The following is a 21,593-nucleotide window of genomic DNA, read 5'->3' on the forward strand; positions in this document are numbered from 1 at the left end:
TGCCCAAATATGAGGGCCCTTCCCCCACAATTATCCCTCAGAAGCCCCCTCATATCTGAGCCCTTTGTGTCTCCCACAGTACAGCGCACTCTTACAAACAAAGAACCATGAGGACAAGCCATGTTAACCTGAAATACTGATGCCAGTTTGGGATTCCCATGGAAGTTGTTCAAAGGAATCAGAAAAAAGATGTAGGTAGTGAAAATAAATACTGACTTAGTATTAATTCCTGAGTTTGTCCCTTCAGTTTCAAGAAACTGTATAGCATCGTAGAAAATGGGTTTTCCTGGCTGTGTCCCAAACAAGATGGCAGGCAGTAGGGATACGAGCATGGGCAGGAAGGGGACTTGAAGGAGGAGCCGTGGGGACAAGTGGTCAGCTTTCTGTTTCTGCATCTGACGCCCAGGTAGCTTGAATACAGGAAGTAAGAGAGAGCATGTGGTAAATGCCACAGGCACTCACAAGCTAGGCTCCAAAACAACACTCTTTTTCAGTTCAGGAGGGTGGCCCTATTTTGTGCCGGGGCACTAGGGTATTGTGACAGCTGGAAGTCATGTGACAGTCTCCCAAAAGGCATCCTTGGAAAGGAGACAAAGGTTTCATTCAGATGAAAACGACAACAAAAATACATCTTCATGCAGAAACGTTAAGTCACGTTACTTGTCGCATCTCCCCAAATCACCCACTGAACCATGTAACTCCAGCAAAAAGGGTGCAGGACTAGAAAGGTTGGGAAAGGCGGTGTCATGCGGTCTTTTGACCCTCCCCCCCCCGCTGCCTAAGTATGGGCCTTGAGCCTGGAAGGCTTCCCTACTGAGGAAAGAGTCCTCACAGCCCGTGCTGGCCTCATCACCCTCGTGTGGGAATGTCTTTCCCTGTTTCAGACTCAACGTGTACTCCTTTGCTCTGCACAAGCGTGTGCATCAGATGACACCTGGCCAACCCCGTATTGTACGTGTCCACTGCAGCGAGATGGGGTCCTTCTGCAGCACAAGAGGCGTGCGTGCAGGTCACTTGCCCTGTGTTGGCTACAGGGAGAACACCTGTGGGCCACGGGGGACTGACGCACAGTACTGGAGCTGATTTTACTCTGCTTCTGCTCTCTGTGAATAGGGCGTTATTCCATCCAATGCTTGGCTGTGTTGTGGTTTCCTCGGCGACTGGAATCCCCAGACGCAGTGGGCAGAACTGTTAGCTCTCCTGCTTTTGGCGATAGGTAATAGATGTCACTTGCTTAACAGAGAATCAGGCGCCATTCAGCTGTGGCGCTCATCAGCTGTGTGGATCTGTCCCCAGTTTTCTAACTGGCAAAATAATGGTGTTCACGGAGTTCTCTTCCAGCTACATTCTGGTTCCTGTGAGAGTGAAAGAATACGATGCCCAAAGCCCAAGTGAGTAAGGAGGACTTTTGTAGGTGCAGGAGCCGGGGGAATGCTAACGGTATATGGTTCTCACAGTTTACATGTTGGAAACATTCACTGAAGAAAGATTTTCCTTTAGATCAGAGATTCTCAACCTTGGCCAGATGATTGCTGTGGACAGCTGTCCTATTTATGGTAAGATATTTAGCCGCATCCCCGGCCTCTTCCCACTAGACGGTAGTAGCATCTCACTCTCAGTTGTGACCACCAAAAATGTTTCCAGATATGGCCAAATGTCTCCTGAAGGGCAAAAGTGGCCTCCCTGGATGGGGAACCACTTATCTAGATGGTTTCCTCCAGTCAAGGTTAAGTAATACAGGGGCACCTGGGTGGCTCAGTTGGTTAAGTGTCTGAGTTTGACTCAGGTCATGATCTCACCGTCTGTGAGTTCGAGCCCCGCATCGGGCTCTGTGCTGACAGCTCAGAGCCTGGAGCCTGCTTCCGATTCTGTGTCTCCCTCTTTCTCTCTCTCTGCCCCTCTGCGGCATCATGCTCTGTTTCTCTCTCTCTCAAAAATAAATAAAATGTTAAAAAAAAAAAAAGATTAAGTAATACACATATACCTTATTGATCAATACCACTATTTTATAGGTAGGAAAAATAAGACATTTCATGAAAAATAAAGTCCATCATATGATACATAATATAGTCAAAGATCTGAAACAGAATTAGTGTCTTCACCATTTCACATTTTTAATCAACAAACATTATTCCTCTTAAGAGGAGGTGAAAAAATGACCCATATTAAAAACCATTGAAAATAAGCATCATTAATAAAACACCATTAAATGATGAAGTTCTACATCTCTTTAATCTCTGTATTTATTAGCTACTGCTCCCCAGAGTAAAAATAAATAGGGTTTTTGTTATGGCTTCATCCTTCTTTAAAATGGGAACTAAAAGGTTTCCAATTTGGTAGGCCTAATCACTAATGCCTTTTGTATCAAACAGATTTGTGTGTTAATCATCAAGCTAAAGACATAACAAGAAAATAACGTCACCTGAGTGTCATCTCAGTGTGCTATTCACATGTAATCGGACTCCCTTCAACTAATCTCACCGGCAAGTCTAAGGAATTCATGGCTGCACCTCCTCAGCACGTCAAGGAAAGCGCTAATGCAGTGGACAGTTAAAAGACAATGGCAGTAGAACATCTTATTTAAACTTTTGATAATAAAATAATACAGAAGTGGATGGGTGCCTGGGTGGTTCAGTTGGTTAAGTATCTTGATTTCGGTTTGTGAGTTCAAGCCCCATGTCAGGCTCTGCAATGACAGCACGGAGCCTGCTTGGGATTCTCTCTCTCCACTCTTCCCCTGTTGGCTCTCTCTCAAAAGTAAGTAAATAAAATAATAATTCGAAGTGGAAACCCTTGTGAGGTTTTCTTCCCCCCCTCATTCCGGGAACAGGATTATTAATAATTAATTACATCTGTGTGATACCATGAGGTTTAAAGGATGAAATAAGCAAGAGAGCACTATATTACGCTTGAAATGTGTATTATACTATATCAGATTAGACTATCGGTACTAGATTGTACAAAGGTCCTTATGCTCCAAGCAAGTCCAGTCGACCTCCGGTATTCAGCAGGACAACTTCAAGCAAGCCAGCTTACAAACGAGCAGTCCTCTATAGATGGCTCTGACTTACTACGTAGGTCTTGGGATAAACATGTTTATGCTTTGACTGGACGGTCACGTGGACACTGTACACATGGCGGCTGTGTAACACCATTCGGTGAAATGTCTTGCCTTCCTTCATGATTTCTCCAGTCTTTTTTTCCGTGGACATGACATTCTCTACAAAGTCTGAATCTTCTAAGTACAGTTCATCTCCTGAAAAATAACATTTTGAGTCCACAAAGTGTTATTTTATAAAACATTCCAAAATATTAGTGACATGCACATCGGTATCGATCTATGTCATGTGTTTGGAACGGAGATAGGTGTTAAGTAAGTCCGATTTTATGAGCCTACCTCAATGTCTTTCTTGTGTTTTTAATACCCACACCCCCCAACTCCCCATTCCCCAGCCAAAAAGTTTCTTTGGGCACATAAGTATTTATGACTTGGTATTTTTCATCACGAATTATAACTTTTAGGCTAACCTGACTCTTTATCCTAGTTGGTATTAATATTGGCCTTGACATCCATACATTTTTGGGTTTCAATGTGAGCTGTTCTAATAATTTTAAGGTTAAATTACACAAATTATCATTTACACATCAAAACTGCTAAACCGTACGACTGTAGGATGAGTAACAACTGTTGTCGCTATTGTGAGAACCGAGCCAAGCAGCCATGAGCAGGTCACAAAGTCCCACCCACAAAACCATGGCGCCTGGGTGGCTCAGTCGGTTAAGTGTACGACTTCGGCTCGGGTCATGATCTCACCGTTCATGGGTTCAAGTCCTGTGTTGGGCTCTGTGCTGACAGCACGGGGCCTGGAGCCTGCTTCGGATTCTGTGTCTTCCTTTCTCTCTACCCTCCCCTGCTCATGCTCTGCCTCTCTCTCTCTCTCTCTCTCTCTCTCTCTCTCTGTCTCTCTCAAAAATAAATAAACATTAAAAAAAAATTTAAAAGGTAAACTGCCACAAAACCCCCACCTAGCACTTACCCAACAACAATCAACTGCCAACAAACTCCCTAATTCAAATAAGTTGACAATTTCTCCTAATCCAAGTTCTTAACAGAGCGTATTTGAAAACAAAAGTTTTCAACTTCATAACTCATTCTCAAAATTCAAAATTAAAGTGTAAAAAAGTGAAATAACATGAGAAAGAGTTTTGTAAACATCTAGGAAACATATTTAAATAAACGTATGTGTGTATACAAAATGACTTACTTAGAACTTTTGGTTATAATAAACACCATGGATATTTTATAGACTTGGACATTACTTAATAAACTGCTGTATTGTGTAAAACAGATGGTAATTCATGTCTCTGTGTTGCACAATACTGCCATACAGCCCAGTGCATTAAATGTGAATACTACGGTGCTGGGCGCCTGGGTGGCTTTGGTTAACTATCCAACTCTTGATTTCGGCTCAGGTTATGATCTCACAGTTCATGGGTTTGAGCCCCGCATCGGGCTCTGCACGGACAGTGTGGAGCCTACTTGGAATTCTGTCTCCTCTCTCTCTGCTCCTCCCCAGTTTGTATGCTCGCTCTCTCTCTCTCTCTCTCTCTCTCTCTCAAAAATAAATAAACTTAAAAAAAAAAAAAGAAGAAGAAGAACACTGTGCTTCACTGACTTACCTGGTAAAAGCTGGAGCATTGCATCAGCAGTTAAAAATGTGATCGGCAGCCATCTTTCCATCTCTTCCAATGCACCATCCAAACAAAATTTGTGCAAGTCAGAGAGAGAGGCAAAGTTTCCAAGCCTTCTTATTTCGTAGAACTGTGGGGGTGCTAACCAAATTTTTTTCGATATGAAACTCTCAGTTGCCTCTGATGGAGATGACCACTGTGGAAGACAATGGCCAGGGTTTTAAGGTTTATTCCAGAGGCAATGGAAGATTTGAAATCATTAGATCAGTACCCAAATCTAACTGACGTCGTACAATTAATGTATTAATGTGCCTTGCTAGAATCCTCTAAGACAACATGAAAAGATTTGGTTAATGAAATGTGGGCTGACCCTCCACCCTCACAAGAGGTTGGTTAATGGGACGCTGATCCTAAGGACCAATAAATCAACTAGGATAGATCACCAAGCATTGACCTGGGCGGGGGGGGGAAGGGGGGGGGTTCAGCAGAGAAGGCAGAAGATGCAAGAAGGCAAGCTGGTTCTGGTCACTCCCAGGGGAAAAAGAAGCCTGTCCGGTGTTAATTCATGAAAGTAGATTGAGAATTCAGTGCCCATTCATTCCACCCACAAACAGGTGCCTTGGGTAGGCCCTGGGGAGGTGGTGAACAAGACAAAGCTCTCTCAGGCCCTATGGGGCCTTCAGCAATCAGAAAGTAGCATGACAAGTTCACATGTTATGATGGGGTAAAGAGGAGCAAAAGGAGCTTTCGGGAAGGTCAGGAGGCATGACTCAGCCTATCGTTCCAGGAATGTAATAACAGCAGAGTATCAGGGCGCCTGGGTGGCTCAGTCAGTTGAGCATCGGACTCTTGATTTCTGCTCAGGTCTTGATCTCATAGTCAGTGGGACTGAGCCCCATGTTGGGCTCTATGCTGAGAGCGCAGAGCCTGCTTGAGATTCTCGCTCTCTCTCAAAATAAATAAACTTAAAAACTAATAATAACAGCACAGTACCAACCAGACAGCATTTGCCCATTTAACTTAAATGACCTGACTGCTGTGACCTTTCCTCCTTCCCAAGCCTTACTTCCATACACATTTTGATAAAAGGAGTTGATTCAGCAAATATGAAATAACCCCAAAGGGGTCTTTCTTTAACTGACTGACTAAATATCCATTTACACTAATGGAAACTGATTCTCATGCCTAATCTAGGAAATTGAAATCGATTTCTGCCACGGATAACTATAGGCCAAAGGTGTAAAAGCTTGTACATGCCTAAACTTCCCCCTGAGGAATGCTTATGGTTAATCTATGGGACCAAACAATCTATTTATAAGAAGCACCTCGGGTTATTCTCAACTTGCCAAGGCTGCATTTTGGAAAACAATGCTCGGGCCTCAAAGGACCACCCACTCTGTAAGTTATTTACATAGAACTCTCTTTGATCAATTCCACATGAGTTCAGTGATTAACAATCAAGATGAAGAGCTAAACAATAGGTACAACTCACTTAATTCAACCTATTCAGGTTAGTCCAGACCATAGGTTAAGAGAGCTTATCATTTATTGGTTACTTGTTACTTGTAATGCACTGCTCACAAAACCTTTGACACCTTAGGCCAGATAATTATTTGTTGTTGGTGACTGTCTTGTACCCTAAAGGATGTCAGAAGCATCCTTGAGCTCTACCCAGTAGAAGCCAGTAGAACTACCCAAATTAGGAAAATCAAACACATCTCCAGACATTGCCAAATGTATCTAGGGGTGGGTGGGTGAATCATCCCCTGTTGAGAATCACCAGCCTTGACTAGGTTAAGAACTGCTGCTTATTGAAATCTTTCCAGGGGCGCCTGGGTGGTTCAGTCGATTGAGCATCTGACTCTTGACTTTAGTTCAGGTCATGATCGCAGCAGGGTCAGGCGATCGAGCTCTGCATCAGGTTCTGCACTGAGCATAGAGCCAGCTTAAGATTCTCTCTTTCCCCTCTGCCCTTCTCCCCAACTCATGTGCTCACTCTTTCTTTCTGTCCCTCTAAAATTAAAAAAAAATAAAAAATCTCCTCTTCCAGCCATGAGTGCTAGAATTACCTTTCTCCAACATGATATAAACAATAGAGAAGTGGACAAAATCTATGAATCGATCATTTTCAGACATTGAAAAATGCAGAATTGTAATTTGTGAGAAAAGAAAAACAAATGAGGTGAACTCTACCATTGCCAAGGTTCTCTGCCTAAAGGTAATTGTCAGACCACAGCAAAAGGAAAGAGAACCTAACCTATACCATTCTCACTGACTTACTGAGGAGACAGAGAACAGAGTTTGGAAAGGCCCATACAGGCTAGAATATGGAAGACATGGTACCTGAGAGGAGGGATCTATATAGAGTAGAGCTCCTAAGATCCGTATAGGATGCCCTTAGTCTTTGCGAAACACTAATCTATGCCAGCATAAGATGAAACCACATGACGTTGGAAAACATGCTTTCTAAGAAAAGAAAAGTTACTTGGGGGCTTTAAGACTAATAATTTCTAGGACTCACCTAGGGCCAGGAAAAACTTCCTCCAACCACAGTGGAGAGAACTTGTTGAATATAAGGGGCATTCAGCAGAAGGGTCTCAGTAGAAGTGCAGCTGATAGAATAAAGGCTATCATGGAACTACTCTAAAACCACTTTTAAAAAAGAGGTGCTTGGGTGGCTTAGTTGGTTAACCGTCCAACTCTTGATTTCGGCTCAGGTCACGATCTCATGGTTCATGAGTTCGAGCCCCACATCGAGCTCTGCCCACTGACAGCCCAGAGCCTGTCTGGGATTCTCTCTCTCTCCTCCTCTCTCTCCAAACAGAAACTTCAAAAAAAAAAAAAAAAAATCTCAGGAAGATCAAGTTAATTTGCAATAACTTAACTTCCTGCCAGGAAAAGTTCAACAATCTTTAAAGGAACACAACAAAATCCAGTACTCATAAAAATCACAATATCCAACATCCAATAAAAAATTGCAAGACCCATGACAGGATAGCAGGAAAATGTGACCCCTAACTAGAAGACAAATTGGTCCATGGACACTACAGAGATGATGGAATTAGTAGAAAGGGGCATTAAAACCACTGTTGTAAGTATGTTCCATTGACTCAAAGACATAAAGGAAAATATGAACAGGATAAGAGAAATAGAAAATATTTTTAAACTAAATGGAACTTCTAAAAATGAAAAGTATCTGAAATGAAAAACACACAGGATGCTATTTACAGCAAGTTAGATGCTACATAAGAAAAGAGAAAAAGAACTTGAAAATGTAGCAGTAGAATCTATTCAAGATAAAGCACAGAGATAAAATACTTGAAACAAAATGAACAAGTTACCAGTTACATTCTCAAGTAGTCCAACATAAATGTAATTGGAGTCCCAGAAAAGAGGGGGAGGTGAAAAATATCTGAAGAAACAAATAACAAAAAGAAAACCAGGCACATTGTAATCAAATTGATGAACACCAATGACTAAGAGGAAATATTTAAAGTAGCCACAAACACAAAACAAAACACATTAGGCACAGAGGACCAAAGAGTTAAAAGCAGATTTCTCATCATAAATTATACAAACCAGAAAATACCAAAGCAACATCTTTAAGCACTGAGAGAAACAAACAAACAAATATGTTAACTTGGAATTCTATACCCAGCCAAAATATCTTTCAAACAAATGGAGGCAAAATAAAGTATTTTTCAGGTAAACAAAATTTACAAGATTCATTGTCAGAAGACCTGAAATACAACACATATTAGAGGATGTTTTTTGGGCCAAAAGAAACCAGGTGTAGATTTTAATCTGCACAAAGGTATGAAGAGCAGTAATAATGGTAAATATGCAGGTAAACATAAAAGACATTTTCTACTCATTGTTGCAGTCTTTCAAAGATTGACTGTTTAGGGCAAATTAATCAATGCACTATAGAGTTCATAATAATAATAAAAGTCAAATGTATGACAACAATAGCTATTGGACATGAGGGGAGAAATGTAGGTATACTGTTGTCAGGTTCCAACATGATACATGATGAAAGCTATGTACTGCAAACCCTAGAGTAACCACAAAGAAGTATAATTAATAAGTCAATAATGGAGGTAAAATAGAGTCCTTAAAATACTCAAATAATACAAAAGGAGTCAGGAAAAGAAAAACACGCAAAGAATAGATAGGACAGATAACAAACTAAAAGATGGTAGGTTTGAATTAAATATAAATATTTAAATATATAAACATATATAAATATAAATGATCTAAACACTCCAGCTAAAAGGCAGAAATTATACTACTGATAAGAAAAGGAAGACTATGTGCTGCCTACAAGAAACATACTTTATTTTTATTCAAAAAAATTTTTTAATGTTTATTTATTTTTGAGAGAAAGAGAGAGAGAGAGAGTGTGTGAGCAGGGGAGGGGCAGACACACACACACACACACACACACACAGAATCTGAAGCAGGCTCCAGGCTCTGAGCTGTCAGCACAGAGCCCAATGCAGGGCTCGAACTCACGAACCATGAGGTCAAGACCTGAGCCTAAGTCAGATGCCTAACTGCCAGATGCCCCAAAGGGTATTTCATAATAACCAAACGGTCAATCCATCAAGCTTTAACAGTCCTATATGTTTCGGCAGCACCTTACAAGGAAGCTTCAAAATACCTGAAGCAAAACCTGATAGAGAAAAAGACAAATTCACAATTTCTCGTTAAAAATGTCAGCATTCCCGGGATGCACCTGGTTGGCTCAGTCTGTAGGGCATGCGACTCTTAGTCTCAAGGTTGTGAGTACAAGCACCCTGTTGGGTATGAAGATTACTTAAAAGAAAACAAATCTGAAAAAAAATGTCAGCATTCCTGTCAGTATCTGATGGAACAAGAAAACACTATGGAAGAGCTGAAAGACACTACCAACAAATTTAACCTAATTGCCATTTTTCCAAACTCTCCAGCAAGCACAGAACATATTATTCTTTTTAGGTGCAAAAGGAACAATCACCAAGATAGACCATATTTGTGGCCATAGAAAAAGCCTCAATAAATTTAAGACTGAAATCATATAAAGTATGTTCTCTGAGGACATAATTATACTGCATGAAATGGAGTGGGCATGAAATGAGTTAATGCAGGGAACGTGCTCAGGAAGGAGCCTGGGACCTGAACAGCACTGCACAACTCCTGGGATCTCCCCAAGGGCTCTCTTGGAGGGAAGCACCTGAGAAGCAGAGTCAAGGCCTCTTGAAGAAGCAGAGGAGCACTTCACCAAGGTCCTGGCTTTGGCCTGCAGGGTTGAGAGTGGGGCTACCTGGTTGCCTTGCTCGCTCACTTATCGGCTGTATGGCTCTGAGGAAGCTACGGACAGTCCCGACTTTGGTTCTACTTACAATTTTGCAATTCTAGGATGCTGCAAAAACCATACACATTCAAGCAGCAAAGTTACTTTTGAATTTTGACGTCTTCCCACAGTTAGGTATTCACCACGGGTAGTGCCGGGCAGCAGCAATGAGCAAGCTCCCAAGTGAGTCGTGTGATCCTGAAGGTAAACAACTGATGATACCCTTGCGCTCATTCTGTACCATTACCACCTTTGTTGCCCACTTTCAGCATTCAATAAATTACATGAGATATTCAACACTTTGTTATAAAATAGGCTTTATGTTAGTTGATTCTGCCCAATTGTAGGCTAATGTTAGTGTTCTGAGCACGTTTAAGGTAGGTCAGGCTAAGAGGTTAGGTAGGTTAGGTCCCGGGGCTGTAACCCCATCACAGATGGGGGGGGGGGGGGGGAAGACCTGTAATTAGCCCCCGTGCTGGGCTTATAGGGAAGTTCCAGATAGGCCTGGGCTGCTGGCGGAGGGGGCCCTGATTCTCAAGTTCCTGTGAGTCCCTACGCCGGCGCCGCGCAGGCCCTACCTGGCAGCTCACCACCTCGGTCAAGTCCGGGTAGACGGGCGGCGGCTCCCGCAGGCAGCACAAGAAGAAGGCGGTGCTGAAGCGGCGGCCACCCGAGCGCGTGAACGGCGTGAGCCAGCCGCCCCAGTCGTGCAGCGCCCAGATGTCGGGCGTGCAGTCGAGGTGCGCACACAGGCTCAGGAAGTGGCGCGGGTCGCGGCGGACGCGGTCGCGCCAGGCGTCCAGGCCCGGCGGCGGCGCGAGGGCGCGTGCGGGCTCGGCCGCGGTGGGCAGGGCGGCCCGCGGCCGCAGCAGCAGCACGCCCGCCTCCTCGAAGGCCTCGCGGATGGCACAGATGCGGGAGGCTACGTCATCCGGCAGCGCCGCGCCGTCCTCGTCGGCGGCGTTGGGCAGCCCCGGGAAGGAGGCTGGCCGCGACAGTGGCGGGCCCAGGCCGAAACGCGGCGGCCCGTGGTGCGGCGCGAAGAGGCGCAGCCAGTCGGCCGAGTGGTCTGCCTTGTCCAGCACGCCCCCCGGGAAGACGTGCGCCCCGGGCAAGAAGCCTTGGCTCTCGGAGCGCTGCAGCAGCAGCAGCCGAAAACCCTCGGCGGGCGGCGACGGGGCGGCGGGGCCCGGGCGCGCCCAGCCCGCGGCCAGCACCATGGTGGCTGCCCGTCGCCAGCTGCTGGCGCCCGGCCGCAGGGAGCCGTTCATGGCGGGCGGCGGCGTGAGGCTTCCGGGCTCTGGGTTCTGGCGCGGCGGGAGCTCCTGGGCGCCGTTCCTACCGCCCCCAGCGGTCTTCTGGGCTTGGGGACCCAGGCCCGTGTCATATATGACGAGCTCGAGGCGGGGCGCGCGCGCTGGGCGCCGGGTGAATTCTGGCCGTTAGGCCTACACCCGCGTCGGCCTGTGGGAGGAGCGTGGCGCCGGGGAGGGCTTGCACACGCCTGGAGTGCCTTAGTTCCCAGCCGGGTCACTGGCAGGACTAGGACTGTCACTGTCCCCGGCGAGGGTTTGTTCACAGCCGCCTGACAGGAGGGCCTGCCTGCCTCATCGTTCCCACCCAGGACACTCGGACCGAGAGCAGAAATGTCTAGGGGCATACATGACCTGCCACGTTAAAATGTGATGCAGTATTTTCACCAGGCCAGGTGACACCTAGCCCACCAAACCCCGAGAACTAGGACTTATCCTTAAACCACCGGTCGACACGGAAGTATGTTGTCTTTGACAGCGAAGGAGACCTGAAGGGTAGATCTCTGAGCTTTGCAGGCTCACATGACTCCACCAATGAGAAACTGATGGATGAACCAGATGCCAAATTATGGGTTCCCCACCGCACGTCCTGGACGTGAAAGGCACTCTTGCCCCCGGGTAATTTGTCTTGTGTTCTGGAAGCCTTTTCTTGTCAGGGCACCTGGGACCACCTTAAGCCCTTTAGGTCATTGGATGATTTCCACTTTCATGAGAGATGCTTAATCCAGGCCTAGGGATAGGAATTTCTCTCCACTTCATTTTCTTAGTGGCTGTAATACTCCCATGTCCAAGAGAAACATTCCTGTTTCTTAGAGCCTGTTTAAATCTGAATCTTCTCTTTTCGATTCCTTGTCATGTGCCAACAGCTTCTCCCACGATTGCTATTACACCTGATCACACATTTGTTACATTTGGGGATGAAACAGACTGTTCTTTTGGTGGGCCTCATTTAAGAACTGTCGTTTTAATGTGGGTTATTCTGTGGGGGAGGATCTGGACATGGCACTGTCGGTTTTTAGGGGGTTTTTTAAATTAAAAAATAGAGGGTTTTTTGTTTTTTTGTGTGTTTTTGTGTTTTTGGTTTTTATTGGAAGTATGCTCCACGCCCAACATGGGGCTTGAACTCACAACCCTAAGATCAAGAGTAGCATGCTCTACTGATAGAGCCAGCCAGACACTCCTAGAATGGTTTTTCTTAGCATCGTTTTCTAAAGGTACGACTCCCTGTGTACTGACTGTATCCTAGAAACAAACAAACAAAAAAATGGGACCACACGGAGAAAAGTACAGGTGGAAGCCAAAGAAGGACACACGTCCCACTTGGAGGGCCAAGCAACTTTCATCTACCTTGAGTCTGCAGAATCCACAGTTGGGGAACCCTTTCCTGAACTGCTTTGCAAATGCATGTGGCTCTCTGCACTGGGACAATCATTTCAGAACCTGTTGTAGCGTCTGGAGCGGTACCCGGGAGCCTGTATTTTAACAGTCCCTGACGCTGCAGGTGGTTCTAGTGCTGTGAGCCATAGGAAGCTCTGGAAGGTGGTGACATGATCAAGTTCATATCTTCAAGTTTGTGACACCAGCATGGTGACTCAATTGGATGGAGCTGGACTGGAGACCCATGGGGTGTGCTAGGCAAGAAATTATGAAGGCCTAAACTAGGAGAGTGGCTGTGGAGAGAGGGTAAGGAGGGAGAAGGGGATGATTTACAGAGTGTTGAAGGGGTAGACTTGATGTAATATGGTAATTGGTTGAATGCAGAGCAGGGGACAGGAAGGAGTTAAGGTCTAGCTTGGGAGATTGAAGTAATAGTTATTCAACCCTAGAGGCAGTAATTAATAGTGATATTATTAAGCACCTACTGTGTGTGAGGCTCTGGGAATTTTGTAAGTATTCGCTGCGTAATCCTCACAAAACCTTCTAAGGTGGAAATAGCCGTTGCCATTTCACAGAAGAGAAACTATTCACGGAGGGGTTAAGTCTCTTAAGAAAGGACATTGGGGCGCCTGGGTGGCGCAGTCGGTTAAGCGTCCGACTTCAGCCAGGTCACGATCTCGCGGTCCGTGAGTTCGAGCCCCGCGTCAGGCTCTGGGCCGATGGCTCGGAGCCTGGAGCCTGTTTCCGATTCTGTGTCTCCCTCTCTCTCTGCCCCTCCCCCGTTCATGCTCTGTCTCTCTCTGTCCCAAAAATAAAAAAAATAAATAAAAAAAAAAAAAAAAAAAAAAGAAAGAACATGCTATTCTCTTCGCGGTAAAATAACACCATCGTTTTGTAGATAAAAATGTTAATTTGGGGGGCACCTGGGTGACTCAATCGGTTGAGCGTCTGACTCTCGATTTTGGCTCAGGTCATGGTCTCACGGTTTGTGGGATCGAGCCCCACATCAGGCTCTGCGCTGACAGTGCAGAGCCTGCTTGGGATTCTCTCTCTCTCTCTCTCTCTCTCTCTCTCTCTCTCTCTCTCTGCCCCTCCCCAGCTTGCTCACGCTTGCTTGAGCTCTTTCTCTTTCTCTCTCAAAATAAATAAGTAAACTTTTAAAAAATGTTTATTTTGAGATCAGCTTGTTTTCCCAAAGGCTGCTTACTCCTAAGTGAGATGATCAAGTTCTACAGTACATAGCAAAGTGGCATCCTTGGGTCGGATCTTAACCAATGCAGAACAGGCTCCAGAACTGCATGCTGCCATTTTGGTCTTATTCAGGAGGCTCTGTGACAATGCAGTACCAGTTTATGTGTGTATCCACAGATCACATCCTATAACCTATTATCTGCACTGTTCTAATGTTCTCTGCTCAGAGGAAAAATTACAGATCTATTAATCTACTGCTATCAATAAACTCCTCTGAAACTTTATGGCTTAAAATGATAAACATTACCTCACAGTTTCTGTGGATCAGGAGTTTGAGAACATTTTAGCTGGGTGGTTCTGATTCAGTATCTCCCATGAGATTGTGGTCAGCCTATCAGCCGGGGCTTGACTGGCCCTGAGCGATCCACAGGGCCACAATGGCCCACTCATATCGCTATTGGCAGGAAGCTTCAGTTCCTCACCACACTGGCTTCTCCATTGAGCCACGTGAATGTCTTCGAAACTGGGCAGTTAACTTTCCCCAGAGAGAGTGACCCAAGAGAGAAGAAGGAGGAAGCCATGAATGCCTTTTATGATTTAGCCTCAGAAGTCACACTCCATTTCCAAGGTATCCTATTTTTACACTGGTCTGCTCTATTCAATGTGGGAGGGGACTACTCAAAATTACCAGGAGGCTGGAGATCATTGTGGGTCATCCTGGAGGCTGTAGTAACAGTGGACAAAAAATGAAACCATCTAAGCATTGGAAGAAAACAGGTAAATTCCTCTATAATCTTTGGGTCAAAATCTAGAAGCAGTAAGGGAAAAGATTGGTAACTTGACATATGCTTCTCTCCATGTTTATAAACTTTATTATGACCAAAAACACTGTAAGAAAGTCTAAGATGGGGTGCCTGGGTAGCACAGTTGGTTAAGCATCTGAGTTCGGCTCAGGTCATGATCTCACAGTTAGTAAGTTCGAGCCCCACGTTGGACTCTGTGCTGACAGCTCAGAGCCTGGTGCCTGCTTCGGATTCTGTGTCTCCCTCTCTCTCTGCCCCTCCCCTGCTCACACTCTATTTCTCTCTCTCTCTCTCTCTCTCTCTCTCTCTCTCTCTCTCTCTCTGTCAAAAATAAACATTAGGGGGGCGCCTGGGTGGCGCAGTCGGTTAAGCGTCCGACTTCAGCCAGGTCACGATCTCGCGGTCCGTGAGTTCGAGCCCCGCGTCAGGCTCTGGGCTGATGGCTCGGAGCCTGGAGCCTGTTTCCGATTCTGTGTCTCCCTCTCTCTCTGCCCCTCCCCCGTTCAGCTCTGTCTCTCTCTGTCCCAAAAATAAAAATAAAAAACGTTGAAAAAAAAAAAATTTAAAAAAAAAAATAAATAAAAAAAATAAATAAATAAACATTAGGGGCGCCTGGGTGGCGCAGTCGGTTGGGCGTCCGACTTCAGCCAGGTCACGATCTCGCGGTCTGTGAGTTCGAGCCCCGCGTCAGGCTCTGGGCTGATGGCTCAGAGCCTGGAGCCTGTTTCCAATTCTGTGTCTCCCTCTCTCTCTGCCCCTCCCCCGTTCATGCTCTGTCTCTCTCTGTCCCAAAAATAAATAAATGTTGAAAAAAAATTAAAAAAAAAATAAATAAACATTAAAAAAATTTAAAATGTCATTAAAAAAAAAGTCTAAGACATAATAAAATGGAAAAATCTGTAATGCCTGTCACAAAGGATTAAGAGTTAGGAAAAAATGGAGAAGAAAAAACCTCTAATTATATAGAAAAACGGGCAAGAAAAAACAGTTTGGAGTAATTTAAGGTCACACATCCAGCAAGTGTTGGAAACCGTCTCCAAACCTATTGGCATGTTCTCAGAGTGTCCTGCCCAGCCCTGTCCTGCCAGGGGCATAATGCCAGCTGCTCCAGGCCTAACAGTAAGTGCCCACGGTCATTCCCTAGTAGCACCAGCAGTTACAATGGGCCACTTGGTCACGAGAGAGCGAGTCACTTTGTTTATGAGTCAGTTGCTTACTTCACAGTTCAGGACAGTTGACTCTTCATTCTGATGTTCTTCCGGTCCTCCCCAGATTTATTTACAATGAAAAAATCCCTCATTGGATTTATTAGAACATGTGAAACCTTGAAAATAAATAAAAACTTTCCAAACATGTCCTGCCTCTTACCTATAGCTCCGTGTAGTCTTTTAGTTCACTATCAAGTTCAGCAAGCCCCAATTCGCTTGAGTCATCCACTATTTATCAGGTTTTTCCGTTAAAGAGGGAAGCAAGGAAGAGAACTTTGGGGATAGCCACGGAGAGAGAATTTCAACTTGGACGGTCAACGGTAGCAGGAAAGCACATTCAGCCTTCCTAGAAGTCAAGGCACGTCACCAGGGTTAAACAAAACCCACCTGTGATTGACCAGTAACATCCTGTGCGCCACGAATCTCCAGATAAAAATTATTTCTCAAACTTTTTTTGTTTTTTTTTTTTTGAGAAGGATTTTAAAAAGGTTCACAGCATTGTTTTCTCAAACATGAATGGATTCCGGGGCACCTGGGTGACTCAGTTGGTTACGCGTCTGACTTCATCTCAGGTCATGATCTCATGGTCTGTGAGTTTGAGCCCCGCGTCGGGCTCTATGCTGTCAGTTCAGAGCCTGGAGCCTGCTTCGGATTCCATCTCTCTCTCTCTCTCTCTCTCTCTGCCCCTCCCCCACTCACACTCTGTCTCTCAAAATATGAACAAACGTTAAAAAAATGAATGGATTCCATTTATGTGACATTCTGGAAAAGGCAAAACTGAAGGGACAGAAGTGAGATCAGTGGTTGCCAGAGCCTGGGGCTGAAGGAAAGGACTGACTAGTAAGGCACTGGGGGGGGGGGGCGGGGCAGTCAGGGGCCATGAAGACTGCCATCTTGCTGCTTGCGGTGGTGGTTACATGATTGCACAGCTTTGTCAAAACCCAAAACTCATCTGAGAAGGGTGAATGTGACCATATTTAACTTGTACCTCAAAAAGTTTGGCTTTAGAAATTCATAGATTCCAACTTCCAGAGAAACCATCTGTATTTGACCTTTTTGTTACATACCTTTTCTCATTTTGACAAGTATATCTAAATTTGACCTTCAGATGGGTTTTTAGATTTTACCTGAGTTACAGAAAGTTAAATGTTTTCATATAGTTTGTTTTCATATAGCTTCTTTCCCCCAATTATCCAATTTCAGGACTTCTAAAGTAGTTTGATAAATAATAACAGCAGTGGCAGCCAACATTTATTGAGTCTTGTGCCCGGAGAAAGTCTTATCTTGATATCCTTATGAAGTATATATGCCTTATTATTACTCCTATTGCAAAGATTAAGTAAATTGAGGTAAGAGAGATTTAAGAACTTCAATGAGATCTGATCTGGACTCAGGTGTACTTTTTTCCATTGTTGGTACTTTTTTTTTTTTAACATTTATTTATTTTTGAGAGACAGAGACAGGGCATGAGTTGGGGAGAGGTAGAGAGAGGGGGAGACACAGAATCGGAAGCAGGCTCCACGCTCTGAGCTGTCTGCACAGAGCCCAACTCGGGACTCGAACTCACGAACCGTGACGAACTGAGCCACCCAGGCGCCCCCCACTGTTGGTACTCTTAACCTCAACGCTATAGTGTCTTGACACTGCAATTCAAAACATACTTGATTCCCTGGGGTAGGATTCCAAAAGAGTTTTGCTCTGTTTTTAGGGGGGGAGGTTCTGAAATTGTTTCTCATTGTAGTTTGAGACCCTAACTGTTAAGATTTATATTTTAATAACAACAATATGTTCCAGAAGATAAGAGCATTCAAAATTTTATTGTAAAAACAATATAACATTAAATTATTGGAAAAAAAACCACCATTCCTAATCCCAACACCTTCACGAATAGTTTCATTTTTATTTCCTTGCAGATTTTCTCTATATGCCTCACACATATGCCTGACACATCCATACGGACAGGGGACACTCACTTTGCTTTCTGGCAACAGCAAATGGACTCTTCAAAATCATTTCGACCAATGGGGGCTTTCATTTGGCTTCTTTACCTTTGTCACATCAGCCTAGGTTATAAACCTAAACGCCAACCAACAAGGATGGCCAAGAGCTCAGAGGAGTGCCGTGGAGTGCCAACTGTACAGAAGCAGTTGGAAATTTATAATTCTGGAGTATTTCTGCACATCTCTTTATATGTAATGAAATCTGTGAAGGGTAAGAATGTTGATCAGGGCATTCACTTCAAATGTGCATAAAAAAGATTAAGTATATATATTTTTAAAATCATAAAAGTTGATAGCTGAATCATTTGAGGGTGCCTATTTTTTTAAATACTCTTCTTAACGTTTATTCACCTTTTGAGAGGTGGAGACAGTGTGAGCAGGGCAGGGGTAGAGAGAGAGAGAGACACAGGATCGGAAGCAGGCTCCAGGCTCTGAGCTGTCAGCACTGAGCCCGATGTGGGGCTTGAACTCACGAACCGTGAGATTGTGACCTGAGCCGAAGTCAGACGCTTAACTGACTGAGCCACCCAAGCACCCCTTGAAGGTTCCTTTAATGACTAAGTTATAAATGCTTCACATTACCTATTTTACTTAATTAACAATTTTCATTAGATCATCATTCAAACAGTTGACATGAAGCCTTTAATTCCACGTGGATCTGATGCCTCATACAAAGCAACCCGTGCTGTGCTCACATTTCACATCAGGTGGCCAATGCAGTTACAGTGCTGAGGGCACCAGGTTACTTACAGAACAGGATTTTCCCAGCCTCCCTGATAAGTGACAGGGTTTCACATCTGTCACGTCGCAGAATCAGGTTAGGTGGCCTGACTGCTGGGTAAAACAAAGTGTTTAATATATAAATAACTAGGCTTTCTTGGACTCAGGCTTATAGTCGGAATTTAAATTCCAAATCTTTATTTTTATTTATTTATTTATTATTTATTTTCGGGACAGAGAGAGACAGAGCATGAACGGGGGAGGGGCAGAGAGAGAGGGAGACACAGAATCGGAAACAGGCTCCAGGCTCCGAGCCATCAGCCCAGAGCCTGACGCGGGGCTCGAACTCACGGACCGCGAGATCGTGACCTGGCTGAAGTCGGACGCTCAACTGACTGCGCCACCCAGGCGCCCCTAAATTCCGAATCTAATTATACATAAGTAGCATTTACACGAATTTATTTTAAGTCCATCCACTAATCCTGATATGTACGAAAACAACAGTAAGCTCAGTTCATTCTGATTTTTAAAATGTCTAGGGAATTTTACCAACAGACTAATTTTAGAAAATAACCACCACACTGTGATATTTTGTTTCAATGTGTACCAAACCAACAACAACCCCAAATCCCCAAACAAAGTAACGCTTTCTTGTTGAACGTCATTCTGTTAAATGTTTTAAACTCTGGAAGAGACCTTTGCCACAATCAGCCAGGACTCCCCCAATTTCTCCATTGAGGGAACTGAGGCACAGGGAGGTCAGCGACTTATCTGAGGTACTTGGAGAGAGAGGCAGAGCCCCTGCCCACCACAGCTGGTCTAGCCTTGAGGGAGGAGGCAGTCCCCAAAGGAAGACAGAGGCCAGTCCGAGGCAGTCCCCAAAGGAAGACAGAGGCCAGTCCTTCAGTTCTTTACTTAGGCTGACATACGGGCTCACACTTTGGGGCTCGCACCTTGAACAAGCATTCATTACAGAAAGGACAGGTGCATCTGAAAAGCTAACGGCACAGCTAAAAATGTATCCATGTGCAGGTTGCAAAGGAAAATGCAGCATTACCAGGATCCTCACGCAAACCCAAACTCTCTAACCAAAACTACTTGTCATTTGACATCATACATGTCTTACGTAGCTTACTGTAAACCTTGTAGGTAAACCTACTGTAAATCGTGCAGGTTATACTCTGAATTTTACTTGCCAAAAATATTTCCCTTGCAGCATTGAAAAGCCTAAGTTCTTAGAATACATAAGAATTTTCCAGGCATATTTTTTTCTTTCCTACAAACATTCCTGTTTTTTTAAACTAACAATAGTTCAAAGTTTCTGTAAGTGCCATGACATTCCATTTGTCTTTCTTCTCAGTCAGATAAAACTGTACTGTTTTCCCAAAAGAGAAGTCAGTGATATTTTCTCTTTACAGATATTTATCATAAACATTTAACTCTGTAAATAAAGATCTGTCCTTTAACTTGTACCTGTAATTTGGGAAACTAGCTGTTTTTTGCCATAGTTTCTAGCACTGACCTCATCATGCATACCCTATATTAAACATCTTGAATTTGGGGTTTTTTTTCCCCTACGCTTGTATCATGGTATGAAATACCAAATGTTTTTAGAAAATTAATGACTTTGATATCATACATCTAAATTGAATCAGGCTTCTATCAGAAAGCGATGCCTTGCATTATATACATAGAAACGAGAGCAGAGAGCTATAGTGAGAGCAGCCTATAGCTCAAACAGAAAGTGATTTTGCTTGCCTCACATAGCAAAAGTTCTAGTAGGCAATGTTTTAACTCCAAATAATACCAAATATTCCTAATGCTTAAAACTTCCAAACTCAGAATTGTTTAGGCTAACAGGTCCATTCAGCTTTTTTGTGTGTGCAGATGCAACATTTAATCACTGATTTCAGTGAGCAGAGGACTCTCGGAATTAGGTACATATCTGATTGCACATATAATTAAATACCCAAGGATCTGCCAAGTGAAAGGCCCACAGACCATGGCAAGAACAAAGAAATGTGTCCTAGTTGCTTTCTATGGATTACACAACGTCTGATGGATTTTGTTCTCCAATAGGTTCTGTCGAACAATTTTTTTGTTGTTGTCATGAAGCAAAACAGTTTGGTAAGACCAGACAAGTTACTGTATTAGAAACAGAAGAATATACTTAGGGCATGGTTTTAAAGGATATTTTCCAACATTGGGTCACAGAATGCCCCAGCCTCCTCTTGTCTGGGAGAACTGAGAGTTTGGGGAAGGTAATAGAGATTCCATGTTGCCTATGTGTATGGGAGGAGCGGGAGGGTACTTAGGGAACTTTTTGTGTTGTCTCTGAAGGTACCCTGAACCTTCAGATGCAAAAGAATTTGAGCTGGCCCCTATTCAGATGAGGCAGAAGGTGTTCCTTTTATTAGCTAAGGTCATAAAACTTTTAATCGGCTTAAGACCTTGTGGGTGTTTTAAAACCATTATCACAGACACGCACACAAACAGATCCCATACTTTCACTGTGAGGTACTGGAATCTGTGTGCTCAGGAAGGGTGGGAGGAAGTTGGGCTGGGAGGGTGGCCCTTAGGACCACCAAGGCTGTAATACTTGTATCTGCCCCTACTCCTTGGCCCTCCAAGCTGTCCTTGTGAAACTGTCAATTCCCTTCTCTGGTCCCCTTTCCCACCTTTAGGGTACAAAAGAAAAAAAAATCCTTGTCAGTTTTCAGCCAAACCAAAGTCTTGGGTTTTATTCCAAATTACCCTTGGAGAGTTAAATGCGTGCGTTTTCTCAGCCTTATTTCCCCAACGATGTTCTCTCTGCACCACAGGCAGAGGTGGTGGCACTGCTCAGGTAAATTCCAGCCTGGGTCCCAGGGTTTTCCACATTCTTTATTGAGCGAAAGAAGCAGGGGCCACTCAGCTTCGTTCTGGTAGTTTATGCTATAACCTGCCTTTGAGAA

General features: G+C 44.2%; 1 protein-coding gene and 1 long non-coding RNA gene across 4 annotated transcripts; one reads left to right on the forward strand and one right to left on the reverse strand.

Annotated features, from left to right (window-relative positions):
* Positions 1-1,965: 1,965 nt before the first annotated feature.
* On the reverse strand, positions 1,966-11,500 carry NUDT19 (nudix hydrolase 19). Of its 3 annotated transcripts, none has more exons than XM_058706734.1 (3): positions 10,606-11,500; positions 10,171-10,225; positions 1,966-3,256 (listed from the first exon to the last, which is right to left on the reverse strand). In XM_058706734.1, exons 1-3 carry the CDS (start codon positions 11,296-11,298, stop codon positions 3,051-3,053), a joined length of 954 nt encoding a protein of 317 aa, XP_058562717.1. In that variant the 5' UTR covers positions 11,299-11,500; the 3' UTR covers positions 1,966-3,050. The 3 variants fall into 3 exon arrangements, with proteins under 3 accessions (XP_058562717.1, XP_058562716.1, XP_058562718.1); XM_058706733.1 differs by lacking the exon at positions 10,171-10,225 and adding an exon at positions 4,681-4,888 and having other exon boundaries at positions 10,606-11,493; XM_058706735.1 differs by lacking the exon at positions 1,966-3,256 and adding an exon at positions 4,723-4,888.
* A 2,071-nt stretch (positions 11,501-13,571) lies between these two features.
* Positions 13,572-18,043, forward strand: LOC131499045 (uncharacterized). The gene is made up of 2 exons (XR_009255708.1): positions 13,572-14,536; positions 17,833-18,043. It is a non-coding gene; the product is annotated as an uncharacterized LOC131499045 (long non-coding RNA).
* The last annotated feature ends 3,550 nt before the right edge of the window (positions 18,044-21,593 follow it).

Source organism: Neofelis nebulosa, chromosome 17 (assembly GCF_028018385.1).
Source record: "Neofelis nebulosa isolate mNeoNeb1 chromosome 17, mNeoNeb1.pri, whole genome shotgun sequence".
In the NCBI taxonomy this organism is placed as follows: domain Eukaryota; kingdom Metazoa; phylum Chordata; class Mammalia; order Carnivora; family Felidae; genus Neofelis; species Neofelis nebulosa.